The 18772-nt window shown below is 48.1% G+C and overlaps 1 protein-coding gene across 1 annotated transcript in view; it reads right to left on the reverse strand.

The window, feature by feature from the left end:
* Positions 1–265: 265 nt before the first annotated feature.
* LOC146829383 (uncharacterized) overlaps positions 266–18772 on the reverse strand; it is a 59726-nt gene continuing 41219 nt past the window's right edge. Inside the window, exon 2 of the mRNA XM_085608042.1 lies at positions 266–1588. Within this exon, the coding sequence (XP_085464168.1) occupies positions 1021–1588 (568 nt within the window). The 3' untranslated portion in view covers positions 266–1020. The remainder of the gene's footprint in view (positions 1589–18772) is intronic.

Here is an 18772-nt window from a genome sequence, read left to right on the forward strand (position 1 = left end):
TTACTCATCTTAGTGACTTTTGCACCCAGTGGGTAAAAAATGCTCACAGTGAGAAAATACTAATTTGAAACATTCAGCTCAAAATTTGAAATGGAGGTCGCCTGCAAATGATAAGTGCAAAGTTCTAGATTTCTTTACGATAAAACATTTAAACTGAAGTAGTAGACACCAAACAATGTTAGAAGCCAGCTGGAAAGATGTGAAGGAATAGTTATCTAAAAATATTTTCATGCAATGTACTATACGTTTTGACAGGAAGAAGAAACCACATCCAAAAGTTGCGTTTTACTTGAGAACCGTATTTTACAAACAAAGATTTTCCAGTCTTTCTCTAAAAAGAAGAGTTTATAGTTTAAGGGTGGAGCATGGAGCAAGTAGTGTTTGGTACTTATAAATGTAACTTAAGTGAGGTATTTGGGACTGGATTCAACCAAGCATTTGTTTTTTCTTGTCCCTCACTGCTCCGTTTCTCCTGGTGTTGATGGACAGGAAGAGAAAGGCATTACACCATCCTCCCTAACGAGGGCAGAGTGTGATGTTCTCCCTCCAACGGCCCCTACTGTTGCGCCGTCAGAGGAAGAAATCTATTGACAGGGGGCTCCATTGACGGAATACTGAAGGTCAGCCCACCTCTAAGTGCGGCGGGCAGACTGAGCAATTGCCAAGAATGGTATGCCAGAGAGTATCTCGGCCCACCAAACTCAAAATCAGGCCAGAAGACTGATTTCTGTAAGCTTCCAAAGTTAACGTTCTTAGCAAACATCGGGGAAATGTGTCGAACTAGAACTTTGCTGTGGTTCTGTTTTGGTTTGGAATGTCAAATTACTGCTTGCAATATATATTATTTTTTCTTCTTCAATTCTGAACACAATTTTAGTAAATAAATGTAACAAAAACTGGCCTTTGGGTATTTTCTCATTGTACTGCACTTTCTTGAAATCGCCTATCCTTTCTGTGTTACTTTAAATGTAGAATAAAACTTCACTTTTATCTAAACTCACAAAAACAGAAGGATATCTGTTACAGTCTGTCAGAAACATAAAAGATAGCATCAATTAGATCTCCTGTTTTTCGCAGGGCCTTTACAGCAACACTTCGCTCAACAGACATCTGAGCCATCAGCACCTCAATATCCTTTACTTCCAGTCCATCTTCAGACTCTGCTTGCTCACCGAAAGCCTGGAAAATGGCATTCGCTCTCAAAAAATGTGAAATGTTTTCTTTGTGCATCTGTTTTCCTTTGCAGATCAGTCGCATCTTCTCAGCTGGTATTCTCAAATGGTTTGCTATATGTGCTAACGGCTCACCTTCAATTGCATTTTTGGGTATCTTTAGTTCATGCTTTATGTGGTTGTACTTAACTTTTATCAGAACTTCATTTCTACTGTCCGATGTCTCTACTTCCTTATTTTGTGCCACATCCATGTTCAATTCAATAGGCTTCTTTGGGTTAATATGCTGATGTTTTTCAATCATTTGCTCAGACCAGCTTTCCTTCGTAGGGACCTCATTTACAATCGCACATCCACGAAGGATAATACATCGGTTTCTGTGCATTGGCCAGTGCCTTTCCTGGCACTCCTTTGAACTAAACAAATAAAAAAAAAAGATGTATTAAACAATATCTTTGTGTATGATATGGAGAAGCCGAATGCTGCATTTAAAACTCAGGTGATACACAGTTCTTCACTCTTCTTCCCTAAGACATTAAAACTGATTTTAATTTGTTTACATTTTGACCATTAACTGTGGCAGATGATGCATAAACGTGATTGGGTTATAACACATTGCAGTTCTCCGTCAAACGAAGCACATCATAAGTCATAACCTATTAGAATACCTGGACACTTCTCAACAACATACAATAAAAAAGCTATGACTTGTCATTATTTTCTTATTATTAGAAATGCAGACATAAGCACTTACTCAGAAAGCAAGCATCATCCTCCCTTAGCTGTAAGGTTTCAACTAGTCATGATAGGTGGGTGATTCTTGAACAAACAGGGATCAATTTATCTAGGTATACAATTTGTTGAGCAACTGCACAATGAAAATGTTGCACTTACACATATGCGCATAATCCTCATTTTTATCAGACAGCCATGCTGTTTTGCCGCGTATCCATGAACAACCTTGTCATAATGAATGCTCATACATGCAAGGCCGTCATGATAACTTAAGCCCACGTTCCAAAGCACATGTTTGCATTCTGCATATAGATTATCCACACATAGTATTATGAATATTGTGGCATTTGTTTTGTTTCTTTCACATAGCACTAGTTTACCTATGTCGTTTACATAAATTACTTCCTTTTCTAAGGTGGAGAGAATACCACACACCCTTTACTTCTTTCTGCACTTTGAATGCCAGATCCGTTTGGGTAGAAGGTGTGTCCAAACAAACGTCTACTACTTTGAGGGTGGGAACCAACACTGAACAGTATTAATCTGCATGCTCCCATATAACTGGCCTTGGGTGGCACTTTTAAGATTTATAGGTGGGTAATGTGCACGTTATGCTACACTTCCACAGATGTATTACATTTATGAATCACACTTACTAAATGCAAGTCTACACTGTAACGTGTTATGCACATAAGTCATAAATTATAACTGGAGAAAGATTAAATCCCTCTACCTTTTTGGGCCCTTTTCAGTAAGATACTGCTAATTTTTTTCATGGGGTATTTATTAATCTACTTGTGTGCTGTTAACTTTTGATACTACGCTCTTTGCTTAGCTCTGGAGTACATTCATTTTACTCTTTGCTTAACTCTGGAGTACATTCATCTTGCTCTTTTGCGCAGATTCAGTTTTTTGACAGAACTCTATTTCTCTATAGCGCTCAATTTTCAGAACAATCAACCAGATGCCAGTGCTACTGTGGCATTTGGGGTTTGTCTAGTGGTCATACATTCACTGGGACTTCTGCAGTATGAGGTGAAAGAGGACACGGAGCGACAAAGGCTCATGTGACTTTAAGGGGAAAAAGCCAAATTTAGGGCCTCTAGGGCAGAGTTCTTCCAACTGTGAGGCACGACCCCCAGGGGGGTCGTGGAGGCATAGGAAGGGGGTCGCAAATTCCTCAGCTTCACTTGTCCCTACAAAAAGACAGCCGTCTTGGGACAGCTAATTGAGATAGTTATCAGCTGCTTGCCTGAATGAAAAGCAAATATGCCTTATCTGTTAATCTGCAAGTGTAAAGGATGCTTAGGAGCAGTCCTGGCTTATTGTGAAGACACATATGTGTTTTTTTGAGTGGAAATGTAAAGAGTTAACAACTGGGCTGTGAAGTTCTTGCTTTTAATTTTAACTGCATTTAAACAGCCCTTAGTGCCCCTAAAGAGGTGTTGATGGGACGGTTATGTAAAACTACGCTCTGGTATTACTAAAACCTACATTTTGAAAGCACCATTTTATTGTAAAACTATTTGCACGTTTTGCAGCATTCTATCTTACCCTGTGTGTAATGAAAGTATAAAAAATTGACTTCCATATTCACAGTGCTTTCCGTCACAGGCTGTGACTTTGTAGCACTTAAAATACACATCACTATTCTCCACTGCACCAATCAAGATTTAATTATGTGGTTCTCCGGTTACACACTGACCTCTGCAGTGCATTAACTAATATAGGTTTCATTATGTACTACAGTGCATTTCCCACTGGGAACTAACTTTATTTTTATTTATTTGTAATTTACGCTGCCCATTATTTTAAATGTAGATACCTGAAGGTGAAAGACCTAAAAAACGTCTAGAATATTTTGTGCTCATTTATGAGAGGCTTGCATCGCCAGAGCATCACTTTTTTTGATGCTCCGGTGGCGCAAGCATCTCAACCATACCTGAGGCAGAGCAAAGTCACCCTGCATGGCTTGAATTGCCTCATAGATATGGAGTAAGAAATAGCAGCACAAGTCACTGCGTTGCCTTACTCTGTGTCAAGAAGGTGTTCCAAGGGCTTTGCGTGGGGTTCCCACGAAAAGCCCATGGATTTTGATGCTGACCCATATTTACAAAATCACGTTAACCTGGGACAGCTCCAAAAACTGACACCTCTCCAGTGGAGGCGTAACGAGGAGAAATGTTTTCTCCTCTTTCCATGTGTGCTGCATTATGCAGCTCACATAGAAATAGGAAAATGCCCCTCAGGATTGTTTTGGTAAAGGAAGGTGCCTCTTCCCGTACAAAAACAATCCTGCCTAAGTTGGTGCTAGGCAGCAATTTGTGAGGGGTAAAGGACTCTAATGCACCGTTTTTCATAAATACGTTGCATTCCTGCCCTGTAACATTGGCATAGGGCAGCGCCGCAAGAAGACTTGCAACGCTGCCCTATGCCAATTCCTCCTAAATTAGGCCATTTGTTTTTAGCTACACCTTTGGCTACACCCCTACGCTCAGTGACCGTTGGTTTGCTAAACACTGTTTAATATCATTTCCCCACTGTAAAAATGATTTGCTGTGGTAATTGGGAGCTGTTAGAAATGTGGGTCAGCAGGGGTTATTTTAGTAGTGTATCCCTCTTACCCTGACTAGAAGGAAAGGTCCCTTCTTGGACAAAGGTGCAAACCATTGCCAACTAGAGACCCCCATTTCTAATAGCCCCCAATTACCACAGCAAATAATTTTTACGGTGGGGAAATATTAAACAGTGTGTCGCAAGACTTATGAGCAGTGCCCCCAAGCCATGGTGCGGTCACGGTTGTCAAAGTCAGCAACGGCGTCAGTGAGACCAGGGTGGTGAAGTGAAGTGAGACGGTGCAGAGTGCGGTGCCCACAGGTCACGGTGCAAGCTGCAGCTCGGCGGCCGTCATCAGTGAGACCAGGCTTGCAGTGCGAGATGCAGCATTGCCCTCTGCAGTGCCTTCAGGACACGGAGCCAACAGCAGAGTCAGTGATGGAGCCGGTTGCTTTCCCCCCTCTGAGGCAACTGAAACCACGGTTCCAGAGGCGGTACCCAGATGCAGTGGCAGCTGGTGACATTTGAAAGTGGTGCGCGTAAAATTATTGGCATACTGCACCGCAGCGAGCGAGCGGAGCGAGCGAGCCCCGAACAACCTAAGGGGGGTTCGGGGGGATTTCCCCCCCGAGAAAATTTTGAAAAACGAGTGGACAAATGGTGCATTTTCAAGCAAATTTGAGAAAGCAGGAAGGTTAATAAAGCAATTGTGAAAGTGCAGTTATTACATTAATAAAGAGATGTTAAATAACATAGGTAGCTGCTTATTCAAGCTTTCTTTCACCCCATAGTCCAGCAGGGTCTTGATACAAGACAGATAAGAGAAAAATCAGTGTGGTCCTCGACCAGGAAGACACTCATATTTCGGTGGTAAGAAGTAAAAAGATTTGTCAAATTGAAAACCTGAACTGCAACCCAACAATTATTTTCAAGTACATCTCATCTATGTTCAACAAGCCATGTTTTACCCATGATTGGAATTGTGAATCACCAAATAAACTGAGCCACTGCAATCAAAATCAACCAAAACTGTGGCTCAATATGTAGGCAGAAACAGTATAAAACAGAAACACAGTCTAAATAACTATGAAAGTGACACACAAATATTGACCATGCAACTCAAACTCCGAAATTCCAGATCCAATTCACTGCCAAAGCAGGCCTCCCATGTGTCATTTCATGTGTGTTACGTGCAGTCTACAATGCATGACTTGCCAAAGCAAATTAACATTCTCTCATATTTAAAAATTCCTGTAGCAGACAAAATTTTAAGTTACCCCAAAGCGGGACAAGATTTTACATTCCAACATTCAATGGTCTGTTTCAGTGTCTGATTATAGTAGAGATAACTGTGTACGTATGCTCATACCTATATCTGTCTTACTTCCTATGTCCCTGTTTTTCTCTCTCTAGCTCAACATACCCGTTATGCCCCTCTCTCTTTCTGCCACACTCTCTCATTCTGCCTCTGCTTAGCTCCATCTCTCTCTGTTCCTCTCTTTGTAAAAAGTGCAAAATAAAGTGACAAAGGAAAAGCAAAGCCATTGTGATCAGGAAGTCGAGCTTTGGCCCCACACAGAAGGTAATAGAAAGTAGAGTAGCCAGCAACTCACTCCCCCTTGCACAACCGCCATATTAACAAATAAAGCGCGTGTGACACTAGCACTAAAGTAAAACATCGCGCACAGGACATTTTCCATATCTAGTGCCCACAAAACAAGAATGAACGTTAAACATCAAGCGTTGCGAAAGGTGCGGCCGCCATAATTACAGTTAAAAAGCCACATGGCGCACAGGACATTTTTCATATCCAGTGCAGATAAAAGGAACACTAACTTGGTGAAACCCCCACGATTATAAACTATGCCAAGCAGAAATGTGTGCTTTGAACGCAGCCTCTTTCCCCATCTTAATTTCAATAAAGTTTATTGTTGCGTGCAATATTGGGTAAAACACAAGTTATTTCCCTTAACAATCTCCTTACTACCTGAGCCGAGGAGCCTTCCTGTAAATGCCGGGGTGACGAGGTTCAGGATTCGGGGCTGGGAGGATAGCTGGGGCTTATCTTTATGGCTGCGCATGTAAATAAATGCCATTATGTACCCGACTTTCAAACAATGGGCATTGCTGTCTAACTAGCGGAAGAGCGCGCGACTGCTCAGCTCCGCCAGGACGAGTCTAGGATTTAGATAGAACGTGCTCCTTCGTGCAAATATATCCTCATCTGTGCAGCAGCTGCCTTAACTCGATGACATTTTATGCTAATCTGTAACTCTCAGAAGTTGTACACAGACGTGTGCGGCGAACGCGTACCCCAAGAAACTGCATACTGACTAGGAAAGTGACCTTACACTATCACCAGCAACACAAAGGTCGAACCCTAAAGCATCTCTCTCGTTCACCGGTGCAAATCAGTGTACAAGGCAGCATTGCTCAACTTTCCGGACCAAAATATATTTGCGTTGGGGTGTTGAAGCAAGCACAGCACCTCCAATCTAATCGGGGCCACAAAAGGGCGGGTAGAGCTCAAACACACATAGGTATTCACATAAACCAAGGTCAACTAGAACATCATAGCCTGGCTTCGTGTAAAATGCTAGCACACAGTAAAACCAGACTCAAACAAAGGGCTTGTGCAATAATACCACAAGTGATAGTCATGCTCATATGATGTGTAATCGCATCGAAATTGCATATTTTGGGGCAAATTTACAAGCCCCTTGCCAGTCGCGGCTCGCGAGGGGAGAAGAGGGGGTGTCGCGCGGGGGAGGGGGCCGGGGGAGGGAGTTTTAAAATAAAATCAATCCGATTCCTACCTGACCAGGTCCGCGCCGCCGGCCTCGGGTCCGTTCTGGCGCCAACAGTGGAACAGCCGCATCACTGCTGGGAAGTACTAGCAAACCCCTCTCAGCCAATCCTGGCGCTGTAGCAGCACCAGGATTGGCTTAGAGCAGGCCAGGGCAGTGTTACGCTTTGCCCGCCTGCCCATTAGGAGACCGAGGTTCGCTCTCCTAATGGGCATGCGCCAGCCTGAGCAGGCACCAGTGCGCATGACTGGGCACGGTGCAAAAATTGCCTACCATCCCCACTCATGCGCACTTGTGCTTGTGCTGCTGCCTGCCCCTGACAATCATGACGGTCAGTCAACATGACGCCAGACCGCCCACCCCCTTCAGACTCTGAAGGGGGTGGGCGGTCCGACGTCATGCTGACTGACAGTCATGATTGTCAGTTCTCCCTCGGAGCCGCTGCAGCTGAACTCAATTTAAATAAACCAAGAGTTTACGGTGCGGGCGCGGGCGGGGGGGCAACGCCCCAACGCCCCCAATGGACGCACCGCCACTGCCCAGATGTCAGTGAGGGTTGAGGCGGTCCCTGAGACTTCAGAACAGGAGGCAAGCTCTACTTCAAGCCCTTGGAGATACTCAGCAACAACTAAAGAAAGGTCAGTCCAGTCCTTTCACTGCCCAAGGAAGAAGCAGCAACTGCAGGCCAAAGCAACAACACAGCAAAGTTGCAGTACTCCTCTTGGCAGTTCTTCCAGCTCTTCTTCTTGACAGGTTCCTTGATTCCAGCGAGTTCTAAAGTTCTGGGGTCTGGACCCCAATATTTATACTCAGTTTCTCTTTGTGCTTTTGGGCAGAGAGTACCTGTGCCCAGCCCAAACCAGTTCCATCCTCTCTGGCCCAGCTTCCTGGCAGGAAGTGAAGACAGCATTGTCCAAGGCAGACCAGGCCCATTCAGGTGCGAGGAAATCTCCTCCCAATAAAATACAGCCCAGGTCTATTCAGCCCAGTCCTGACACATCCAGGAAAGGCAGGAAACACCTTGCCCCCCCAGGTGGCTGTCTGATGAGAATGCACATCCCCAGTCCCGGTCACTACAAAGCAAGACAGTCAATCCACAAACCCAGCAGAGGCACACAGGATGGCTAAGCAAGAAAATACCTACTTTCTAAAAGTGGTATTTTCAAACACAGAACATATAAATCCTCTTTACTAAAAGATGCATTTTTATATTCTGAGTTCAGGCATACAAAGCTTCATTTCTCTATTGTGTCCCAATGGGAAGAAATGCTTCTAAGATGTTATAAGTAAACTCCCATTCTATCCTACGGGACAGATAGCCTTTCCATAGTAAAAAAATGAAACCCACTAATGAACTACCAGGACATGTCACAGACATCAGTACATGTCCTACCTTTAATATACACGGCATCCTGCCCACAGGGGTACCTTGGGCTTACCTTAGTGGTTGAGGGAGAATGGATCACTTGTCCTGTAGTATCAGGGTCTTTAATGTTGGGAAACTGTATAGAAAACCCTCATATGAGTACACAGGTCGGGGGCGGTGTATCTTGATTCTCCGCCTTCGTGTACTATCACAGCATCTTCATTGGGTTTCTTTTGTTAGTATGCTGTCCTCCACCTGGAGGTAGACCAACTGATTTTACAGTAGCGTCCAGGTATCAAAAAGAGAAAAGAGGGATGTGCAGGGTGCTCATAAGTGGTGAAGTTAAAATTCCCTACTACGCTCAAAAGGCTACAAAAATTTATTGAGAATACGAGTGGAGTGGGAAATTAAAAATAAAAATGATGCTGTAATAGACAAAGTTACTGGTCTATTGCATCAGTGAATAAGGTCAGTGAATAAGGTCAACATGTTTCAGCCTTCTCGCTCATTCTTAAGGCTTTCGTCAGGACCAAGGAATGAAGGGGTCACGTTCTGCCGCCTTTTCTGAGTGATCAGGTAGTCACATGTATGTTAATTCATATTGAAGAGTTATTGTCTCTTTCTAGATGCCGTGTTGTGGCTTCCTCGGGACATCCGTGATCAGGTAACCTGTTCCGGTTCTTCCTTACACGTAACTTGCGTGTGATCCATTCTCCCTCAACTTGATTTTTTGTATTACCATTGGAAGCCGGATGGATCACTGCTTCTCATTCCTTCCCCTTTGATATTTACTTACCTTAGTGTTGACTTACATGTAAGAAAAGTGAAGATTATGGCCTGGCAAATGGATGCATTTGCCAGGTCGACATGGCAGGCACAAACTGCGCAGACACTGCAGTGGCAGGTCTGATGACCCTTTTCTGGGCTGCATGGGTGAGTGGCACAATCAGTACTGCAGGCCATCCAGCAGCATTTAATTTACAGGCCCTGGCACCCTCAGTGCACTTTACTAGGGGACTTACTTGCAAAGCCAAACATGCCAATCATGGAAACACCAATCGATAATACAATTTACAATAGGAGCACTTGCACTTTAACACTGAAAAGCAGTGAGAAGGTGCGCAGAGACACTGAATCAGCAAAAACAGAGTCAAAACTAAGAGGTCAGAAAGGAAAAAAACAGGGGAAATATGCCAAAAGATGCCAGATCTAACGGGCATCTATGGTTATCGATAGATGTTGATGATGAGAACACGTTTCTAGAAACATTTGTCAGAAGGGGTCCTTACGGCTAAAAAGGTTTGACAAGTGGGTCTCGACATCAAAAATTTGAAGACCACTGCTCTAGGGGCTTCCCAGCTGAAACCACACAATGGCAGTTGTCAAGTACGGTGGAAAGGGTCAGTATGAGCTACGATGCCTATAGATGACATTTGATTTTGAAGCCCCTACCTTCAGGAAGGTGAGTCGCCAAGAATTTGTAAATGAGGCTCCAAGTTACTCACAATGCTTAATTTGTTGAGAAAATAAATAAGTGCTAGGGCTGTCATCAGGAGATCACTTTAGCTTGCACCACACATTCCCCTACCAGCGTTGCCAGTAATAGTAACAACACAAATTCTAACCATCACATTCCTACAAGTGTGATAATTCGTACTATTTCAGGCCCCAAAGCTATAAGAATTGCTTGGGCGGCAGGTAATAGTAATTTTCAAAGTATATTGCATAAATATTGAACTGTTGTTGTAGTCACCACTAAATTAGCCAAACAGTGCCACCTTGTGGCAGGCTGTCACAAGCACTGCTGTTGGCAAATAAGTGCCGGTGCCGAGTACCGGAAACCGCCAGCTCAAATTCAGCACTGGTTACTCCCAAATTGTCATAACCTTGAGTCCGGTTTAAAAATAGTTCTCCTTCATCGATATCCCCATCAGTATGCCGGGTAATGAGATGATAAGATTATATGCAGAGAAAACATGTATGTAAAGAGGATGTACACTCCACAAGGAGCGGACACATAGGCTTTCATATGGGACTTATGAGTACAAGGACAGGTCTGATCCTACAACAAACACCGCTGCAGTCCACAACCAACCTCTGCCGGCCTTAATGAAAGCTGCATTTTCAAGTTGTATTTTTCTTAAAAACATATTTTATTGAATTTTCACCGTACCAGAAGGTCAGAGCTCAGCAAGCAAAGTACAATTGAAATGCAGAACGAAAGGTCCTTACGTACTGTATAACACCCGCCCCAAAGGTCTGCAGAACATCAGACTGAGGCAAACACCCATCCTCCAACCCCCCAAGTGCGCACCACACACATTTTGATAATATTATATGTACAAATCAAAGGACTGCCCATCTACGTCTTTTTAGCACCGGTACTTTCCACAGGTAAGTCATTCACCACCAGTCGTTCTATAGGGTCCCGGGTGGCTGACTGTGACATTAGTGACAAATTTATACCCCTGTACTTGGCCCACCTGGACCAAATCTTCCAATGCTTCTGTGGGCACCCCCTCGCCCGGAACACTGCACTCTCTGCTGACATGCACCTATCCAAGGCCTTTTTCCAGTTGGTTATACAAGGCGGGGACGTATCCTGCCAGTGCTGTGCTATGTCTCGCTTAGCCAATGTGAGACCCAAAATCAGCAGGTGTCTTTTATACCTGTTCCCTCCCCCCGATGTCTTCTGTGCTATGTAAGAGCGCTAATCTAGGGCCCGTCGGGACATACCATGCAAACACCTGCCCCATGCAAGAGAACACACTCGACCAGAAGAGCTGCAATGCTCTGCAGCTCGACACCGTGTGCAGGAACGACCCCTCATCTGCGCCACATCGGAGACAGACAGGAGACTGAATTGCCCCCATTTTCCAAAGGCGGACACGTGTGTAATATACCCTGTGGAGGTATTTAAACTGGATTAGCCTGTATCTGGTAGAGGTGGCGGCGTACCGAGGGCTAGCCAGCGCCTCGGCCCAATCGTCGTCTGTCAGAGTTGGCAGGTCTGCCTCCCAAGCCGCCCGGGTTCAGTGAATAGTGGTCTTGGAATGTGTAGTGAGAGTTAGGTAAATTTGACGGATTTTGTGGGCCCCCAGATCTCCCATCAGTAAGTGACCTTCCAGCGGGTGGAACTCAGGTAACGACTAACTGCCGGATCAGAGGGGTCAGTGCGTGACGGAGCTGCAAATAGCGATGGAACTGTGATTTATGGAGGTCAGAATCTGACTGCAGTTTTTGAAAGGATTTGAGGGTGGTCCCCTGTATTATGTCCCCAAGTGTAGATATCCCGATATCATCCCATCTACAAAACCCCACCAATGATGTGACAGGCCGAAGACACGTTCCCTGCCAGAGGGGAGTGGCGCCGGTCACCAAATCCCACCAACCCATGGACTGAACTACCCGTCTCCATATCTGAATACCTACTCGGCAGGCCGGGGGAAGCGCTTCCAGGGGGGAGCTACTGCATAGGAAATGGAGCAGTGGGGTACCCTCCATGGCCGACCAATCCACGGCGTAGGCTGGATCTGTCTGAGAACCATACCACCACTCGTTGACCACCAGGAGATGCGAAGTCCAATAGTACGCACGGATATCTGCCGCCGCGATGACCTCACAGTACGTGGACTGTATGCAGGTTGCGAGCGCCACGCGAATCGTGCCCCCTAGCCAGAGGAATCTATTCAGGAGAGCATTAATTTAGAGAAACCACGACGGGGGGATAGGGTGCGGGTAGTTCTGGAGCCAGTAGAGTAAGCGCGGAAGAGAAAGCATTTTAAAAATTGCGGACCTGCCATATAACGATAGAGGCAGTTGAGACCAGATCATCGTCTCGGGTGGCAGGGAGCAACGGAGCTATGTTATGCGGCAAAGCATCACTGGGACACCTTGTTATGAAGACCCCTAGGTACTTAAGGCCTGCGTCCGCAATGAGCAGTTGCAAAGCCCAAGCCTGGTTTCCCTGTTCGCCACGAATAGGAAACAGTGTAGATTTGGACGGATTGGCACATAGGCCAGAGGTCTCCCCGAAGACGCAAAGAATTTGGAAGACATGAGACCCGGAGAACCAAGGGTCGGACATGAAGAACATAAAGCGCGATCCTGTCTGAGTACTCCGGCGTCCAGTCCAGTCCCCTGAGGACAGGATCTAGGCATACCCACACAGCTAAGGGCTCGATCGCTAAGGCAAATAGGAGAGGGGATAGGGGGCCCCCCTGTCTTGTTCCCCTATGGATCGGAAAGGGGCGGGAGAGGGTGGGGGGGGGGGTTGAGCAGCATCCGGCTGCACAAACCGAGGTGGTGAGGTCCGTATATAGTAGCTTCACATATGCCAGGAACCTTGGCCACAGGCTAATGGCTTCTAGGAGTTTAAAAAGGTAGGTCCAGCTCAGGGTGTCAAACACCTTGTCAATGTCAGCCAACAAGATCGCCGCGGGACGACCCAAGCGAGAGGCCTCCGCGATTGCGTTGTGGATTCGCCTAATATTGTGTCTGGTGGAGCGCTGTGGCATGAAGCCTGACTGATCCGGATGCACCAGATCTTGAATGCAGGTGCGGAGGCAATCTGCCAGGACCTTACCCAAAAGTTTGAGCTCAAAATTCAACAGGGAGATGGGGCGATACGAGCCCAGATCGACCAGGTTTAAGAAAAACCACAATTTTGGCGTGCCGCCAGTCAGGAGGCAAAATGCGCTTCTCCAAGGCGTCATGTAGCGCCCCAAGCTTATGAGGTCCCAGGGTCACCACATGTAGGCGCAGAAACTCACAGAGGAACCCGTTCAGGCCCGGATGTATATTGGTCAACGCCACCTGCACTTCACAGGGTGATTGGTTTATCCAGTTCGTCACGCACATCATCGGGCAAACGGTGAGGGGGAATATCCGTAAAAAGGTCGTCTATAAGGGGCTCGGCTATTACCTCACGCTCCTCATATAGAGCTGCGTAGCAACCGGCAAACGCTCGGACCACATCCTCGAAGGAGGTACACATACTGCCGTCTGGGGACTTCAGGAGGGGAACTTGCATCGGGGAAATCTGGCCCTGACTTGGCCTATGGAGCATCTGACTGGACTTGTCGCCCCATTGATAAATCCTGTATTGGGTCACGAACCACACCTCTTTGGCACGTTCAGTATGCAACTGATGGAGCTGCTATTGGACGTGTAGGAGATTTCGGTGGGGACCTTACGATGCTCCAGTTCCCTCACCTGCACCAACCGCCGCTGTTTTTCCCCGGAGCGATAACTGATGTCCCTCCCCCTAATCGTGGGCTTAAGGGCCTCCCAGAGGGTGACCTGGGTCGGTGAAGTACCCATGGTAAGTCTGAGGTAGTCCTTGATCGCGAGATGGAGCATCTCCTGATAGTCAACGTCACGGAGAAGCCATGGGGACCTGCGCCACCGATAAGGGGCTCGATGAGTCTGCAGGCACAACTTGATTTGGATTGGTGAATGGTCGGAGGGCTCTAGGCATGATGGATGTGTGTGTCACTCTGTGTATGTAGCTATGTGGGAGGAACAGATAATCTAAGCGTGAGAGGGTGGGAAGAAACAGACGATGCGCCAGTGAACCCTGCCTTACAGTAGTGAAATGCCCGCCAAGAGCCCGTCCAGCCCAGTGTATGTGCCAGTACATGCAGTTTAGATCGGGGGTGTATCAGGTGGTTGTGCACGCTATCTGTCAAGAGGGGTCATGATATCCTTCCAATCTCTGCCTAGAATTGTCAAGCCACTTGGAAGGACCCCCCAAAGCTGTGTAAGTTTATATACGAACGTCTGACCTAACGGTGGAGGTGCATATATACTCCCAAGTGTGATCTGTTAACCGGCTATAGTGCCGGACATGATCAGGAAGCGCTCGCCTGGATCTAACCAATGTTGTGTTACCTGAAACGACACCCAGCAACGAGCACCCCTCGCAAAGCCGGAGTAGTACACTGTGGCAAACCCATATCGCGGCAGACATGGGGCTTTAGTGCCCAGAAGGTGAGTCTCCTGCAAGAGTAAGATGTCAGCCGATTAATGCTTTGGTAAGTGACGCGCTGACCCAGTTTGGTTTTGTTTAGCAGTCCCCGTACATTCCAAGCCAGAATATTGAGTTCTCCCAACGGAGTGTCATGGGTCATCCCTAATGTTTATAGTGTGTAATAACGGAAGGTGCATTAGTGACGTAGCATGGAGTTGTGTGTCTGGTGTGCAGAACAAAAAAACAACAAACAACCTGAAACCCAGCCTGACAGCCCCCCCACCCCCATACTTCCAATAACGAGGAGTATCTGTTGTGTGGAATCCTGACCCGGGCCCCCAACATGATGACCCAAGCAGTTCCCCCAATGGATCCCCCCACCCCTCACCACCCAAAACGTCCGGGGTGGACATCATCCGGTACCCCTCAGAGCAGGTGAAGAAGACCCCAGCACGCCAGGATCTGATGCTACCCACCATGGAACCCCAGCTTCAAGACAGTGCTTTGTGGGAAAGGAAGGATAGAATATGCCCTTTAGCCAGGGCGATCTCAGTCAGCATTCCCCGACTGACCCTGGGCACACCAATTAGAACGGGATCTGTGGCGCCTTGCTGTAGCGTCTGTCTTGCCGGCCACTTCCAAGGGATCCTTGCGAAGAGTCCAAATCAAGCTGCGGCAGCGAGCGCGGCTTAAGATTACGTCTCTCTTCAGTCCAAGCGAAGACCTCCTCGGGGAGTCAAAGAAAAGAGTCTTGGCATAACATATCGCCTTCATCCGGGCGGGGAACAGCAGTGCATAGGATAAGTTCAACTCCCGAAGTCGCCATTTGGCCGCAACAAAGGACTGACGCGGCTGCTGCACCAGATGGGTGTAGTCAGGGAAGACCATGATAGGATGAGAGTCGAAAGTCACTTTGTCATTGTGAAGCCGGGCATTGCGGAGGATTGCATCACGGTCGGCGTAGTTGAGAAGCCGGGCAATCCCTGGCCTTGGATGCTCTCCGGGAGGAGGCTTCTTAGTCAGAGCCCAGTGGGCCCTCTCGACCACAAAACATGAAGAAAACATGGCCTCGGGCGGCAGCAACGCCCTAAGCCAGCCAGAGAGGAAGTCGTCCATAGAAGCACCTTCACAGCACTCTGAGAAGCCCACCAGGCGGATATTATTGCGCCGGGCCCTCCCTTCTGAATCTTCTTACCGTGACGCCAGCTCCCGTGAGACCGTGGTGAGCCTGTCCACTTGCTTCTGAAGGGTGGATACAGTGTCCTCCACCGTGGAGACCCTGGTCTCCGCTTCAGTGATCCGGTCAACCGCCTTCCGAAGGTCCTGGTGAAGAAACGACACCTCGGAACCAACAGCCCCGATCTGGGCCTCAAGTGCAGTCCGTGACTGGTTGATCGCCATGAGCATCATCGCAGTGTCGGTGGAAAGGCCCTCCGCGCCGTCCTTCCCAGTAGTAGCGGGGGTATAATGATACATGGTGTTCTGTTTGGGGGCCGCCGTGCCGTGTTTGTCCTTACCCATCGTGAAACGGAGGAGCAGACCGAGGGGCCAGCCCCCAGGCTCGCAGCCGCAGTAGGTGAGTGTGGGCCTCCACGGGAGGGCGGAGGACTTCAGCAAGTGGCGAGGGGCCGCGCAGCACTAGGAGCGGCCCTGGAGAATGTCCCCAGCCCTGCAGATGACCTCAGCTCGGTCAGGGCTGCAACCAGGCTAGGCCCTTAGTCACCACAGCACACCGCACAGGACACCGCCGCCGACTGGCTCCAGAGACCGCCAATGAAATCGCCGACAGGGACAGGCTTGCGGGATGCCAGGCTACCGGGGGGGGCCTCCGCAGCATCAGCAGCGGCTGCAGAAAGGTTCCCGGCCCAGATGAGTGGGCGACCGCCGTTGTCAATGTCAAGGCCACCATAGACCCACAATCGCCACCGTGCGTGCTAGGCCGTCCCACCCAGCGTTCCTGGTGTGTCCAGAATGTGTGGGCCGCCACAGAGTCCAGGGCCCCTGCCAGCAATCCCGGTCGCCGAGATGACAGTTTCAGGAGGCACTAGGCCTGCGCACAGCCGGCAGAGGAACGACTAGCTCATGGGGCCTCCACGACGCGCAGGAGTACGACGGAGGGGTCTACAGCGGAGGCGCCACACTGAAGAATCCGGCTGCAGGCAGGAAGCGTGCGCCGACCGGCCCCTCAGTCGCAGGTTATCACCAGCACATTTTTGGCCCCCACAGAAGATAGGCGAGGTCTCCTCGGCGATAAAACGTTCGCCGCCGCCGCTGCAGCTCGGGCCACCCGGCTACTACCAACAGCGGACGTGTCTGCAACGGGGAAGGGTGGCCCGCCCCACGCGGCACAGCAAGTTGGTCGGAGGCACTGCGGGTGTCCGCAAAGCCCCGGGCCCCACCAGGAACTCCACAAGTTACCGGGGTCCCAACGTCCCATGTGCACCACTCAGTAGGCGGGGGGACGGGCCTGCCGCAGCAGCGCCAAAGCCACGGCCCAGGTAGCCAGCAGAATCCACAGAGGCAGGTCCCCATCCAGCCCCAGGCCTTCTTTGAGCACCAGCCTGGGGCTCCATAGTGCGAGGACAGCCACCGCAGCGAGGCCTCTTCAATCGGCCCGCAGTGAACGTCGGCCGCGGCCTGGCCCACACAGCACGTCATCGCGCAGCCCCAGATTACGGCCACAGCCGCGTTGATGCCGGATCTGGACCTTCCCAGCACACCACTGTCGCCAAACTTCACCCAGGGGGTCTCGGTGTGCTCCGCAAGGAGTGCCCTGCAGCAGCAGCGTTCGGGGTCAGGATATCAGCGGGATGATGACTCTAAGCAGGTACGGGCTAGCGGAGCTCTACAGAGATGCGTCTTCCATGCTTGGCTCCGAAGCTACCCAAAGTTTTATTTTTTATGTTGATTGTAGTGCAGGCATTTTCCCAAATGTTCACCGTCTCAGGAACGAAAATAACCTTCTGATCAGGACTTAGAACAGTCCACCATTTTCCTTGGGAAGGTGCACAATAGCAACATTGTTGCAGCCCAATAGTCCCAAACCCCCTAACAGACCTTACTGTCTTGATGGATTATTAGTACTGACAAAGACTCATAGCTTCTGCAGTTTAGTTCAGCATTCTAGTGAAATCTTCTCTTTTCAGATTTTCTCTCCTTTTGAGACATCTAAAAATTCCTGCAGCACTGTTGTTCGGATATGAATTTACCTTAAAGAAATGAAAAGACAAGAGGCATTCGGTGGCAAAACAGGAACAAGTTGGTTTAATTAAACACAGCAGCCGGGTGATTCTCGACAGAGTGCGTCTGACAAAAGTCTCTTGTTGTACAAAGTTTCAGCTGACAATATATACATCTTGTGAAGTACAATAACACAATTTAACATTCTTGAAAAGCATCTCAGTCATAAATTAACAAGTTTGGGCATCTGATAGGGACGCAGATGGCTCTCGACCTCGGGGAGAACTAGTGTGGGCCAGTGTGTATGTGTCCAGATGTCTGGTGAGGGGAGCGCGTGATCAATACCCGTGGTGTGCGTGTCCCGATTGGCTGAGCGTTTTTATCTACATGTGGCATCTAGCCTTGTGATATTTTTGGAGAACACGCGCCTTTGACCAAACGTGTTTGATTGGGGCCAATTTCCTCTGACCTGTTTGTGATGCAACTGTCTATCTGTGGGATCGATCAGTGTTTTCCCTGGGCGCACATTTGTCTGTGGGCTAAGTGAGACCCCATCTGTAACTGGTTACTCGATAGGCGTGGTTTGGGGTCGCAGGCCCTGTCTGACCACGTATCTCTGACTCTGGGTTATTTGGGAGGTCACCTTGGGTGAATCAGAGAGCAATGATACGAGCTCATTAGAACTTTTGAACATGATATGGCAGTCACTGATATAATTATGGCATACATTTACATCGCATTTATGGGTAGTGACATTGTTATTCGGGCACAGGTTATGCCATACGTTGACATTACATTTGTTGGTATTGCCGTTGATGGACCTGCACATATCATGGTGTTCATTGACATTGTATTCACCCATTCCAACATTCCCCCCTCTAACTGAACTTTCAACTACTCTATCCACCTCATGTCATGACCATAACATTATTTGAAAGTGTGTGAGTGTGTGTCTGCAGTCAGTGACGTTTTCCCTAGCTATGTG

Source organism: Triturus cristatus, chromosome 5_2 (assembly GCF_964204655.1).
Source record: "Triturus cristatus chromosome 5_2, aTriCri1.1, whole genome shotgun sequence".
Classification (NCBI taxonomy): Eukaryota; Metazoa; Chordata; class Amphibia; order Caudata; family Salamandridae; genus Triturus; species Triturus cristatus.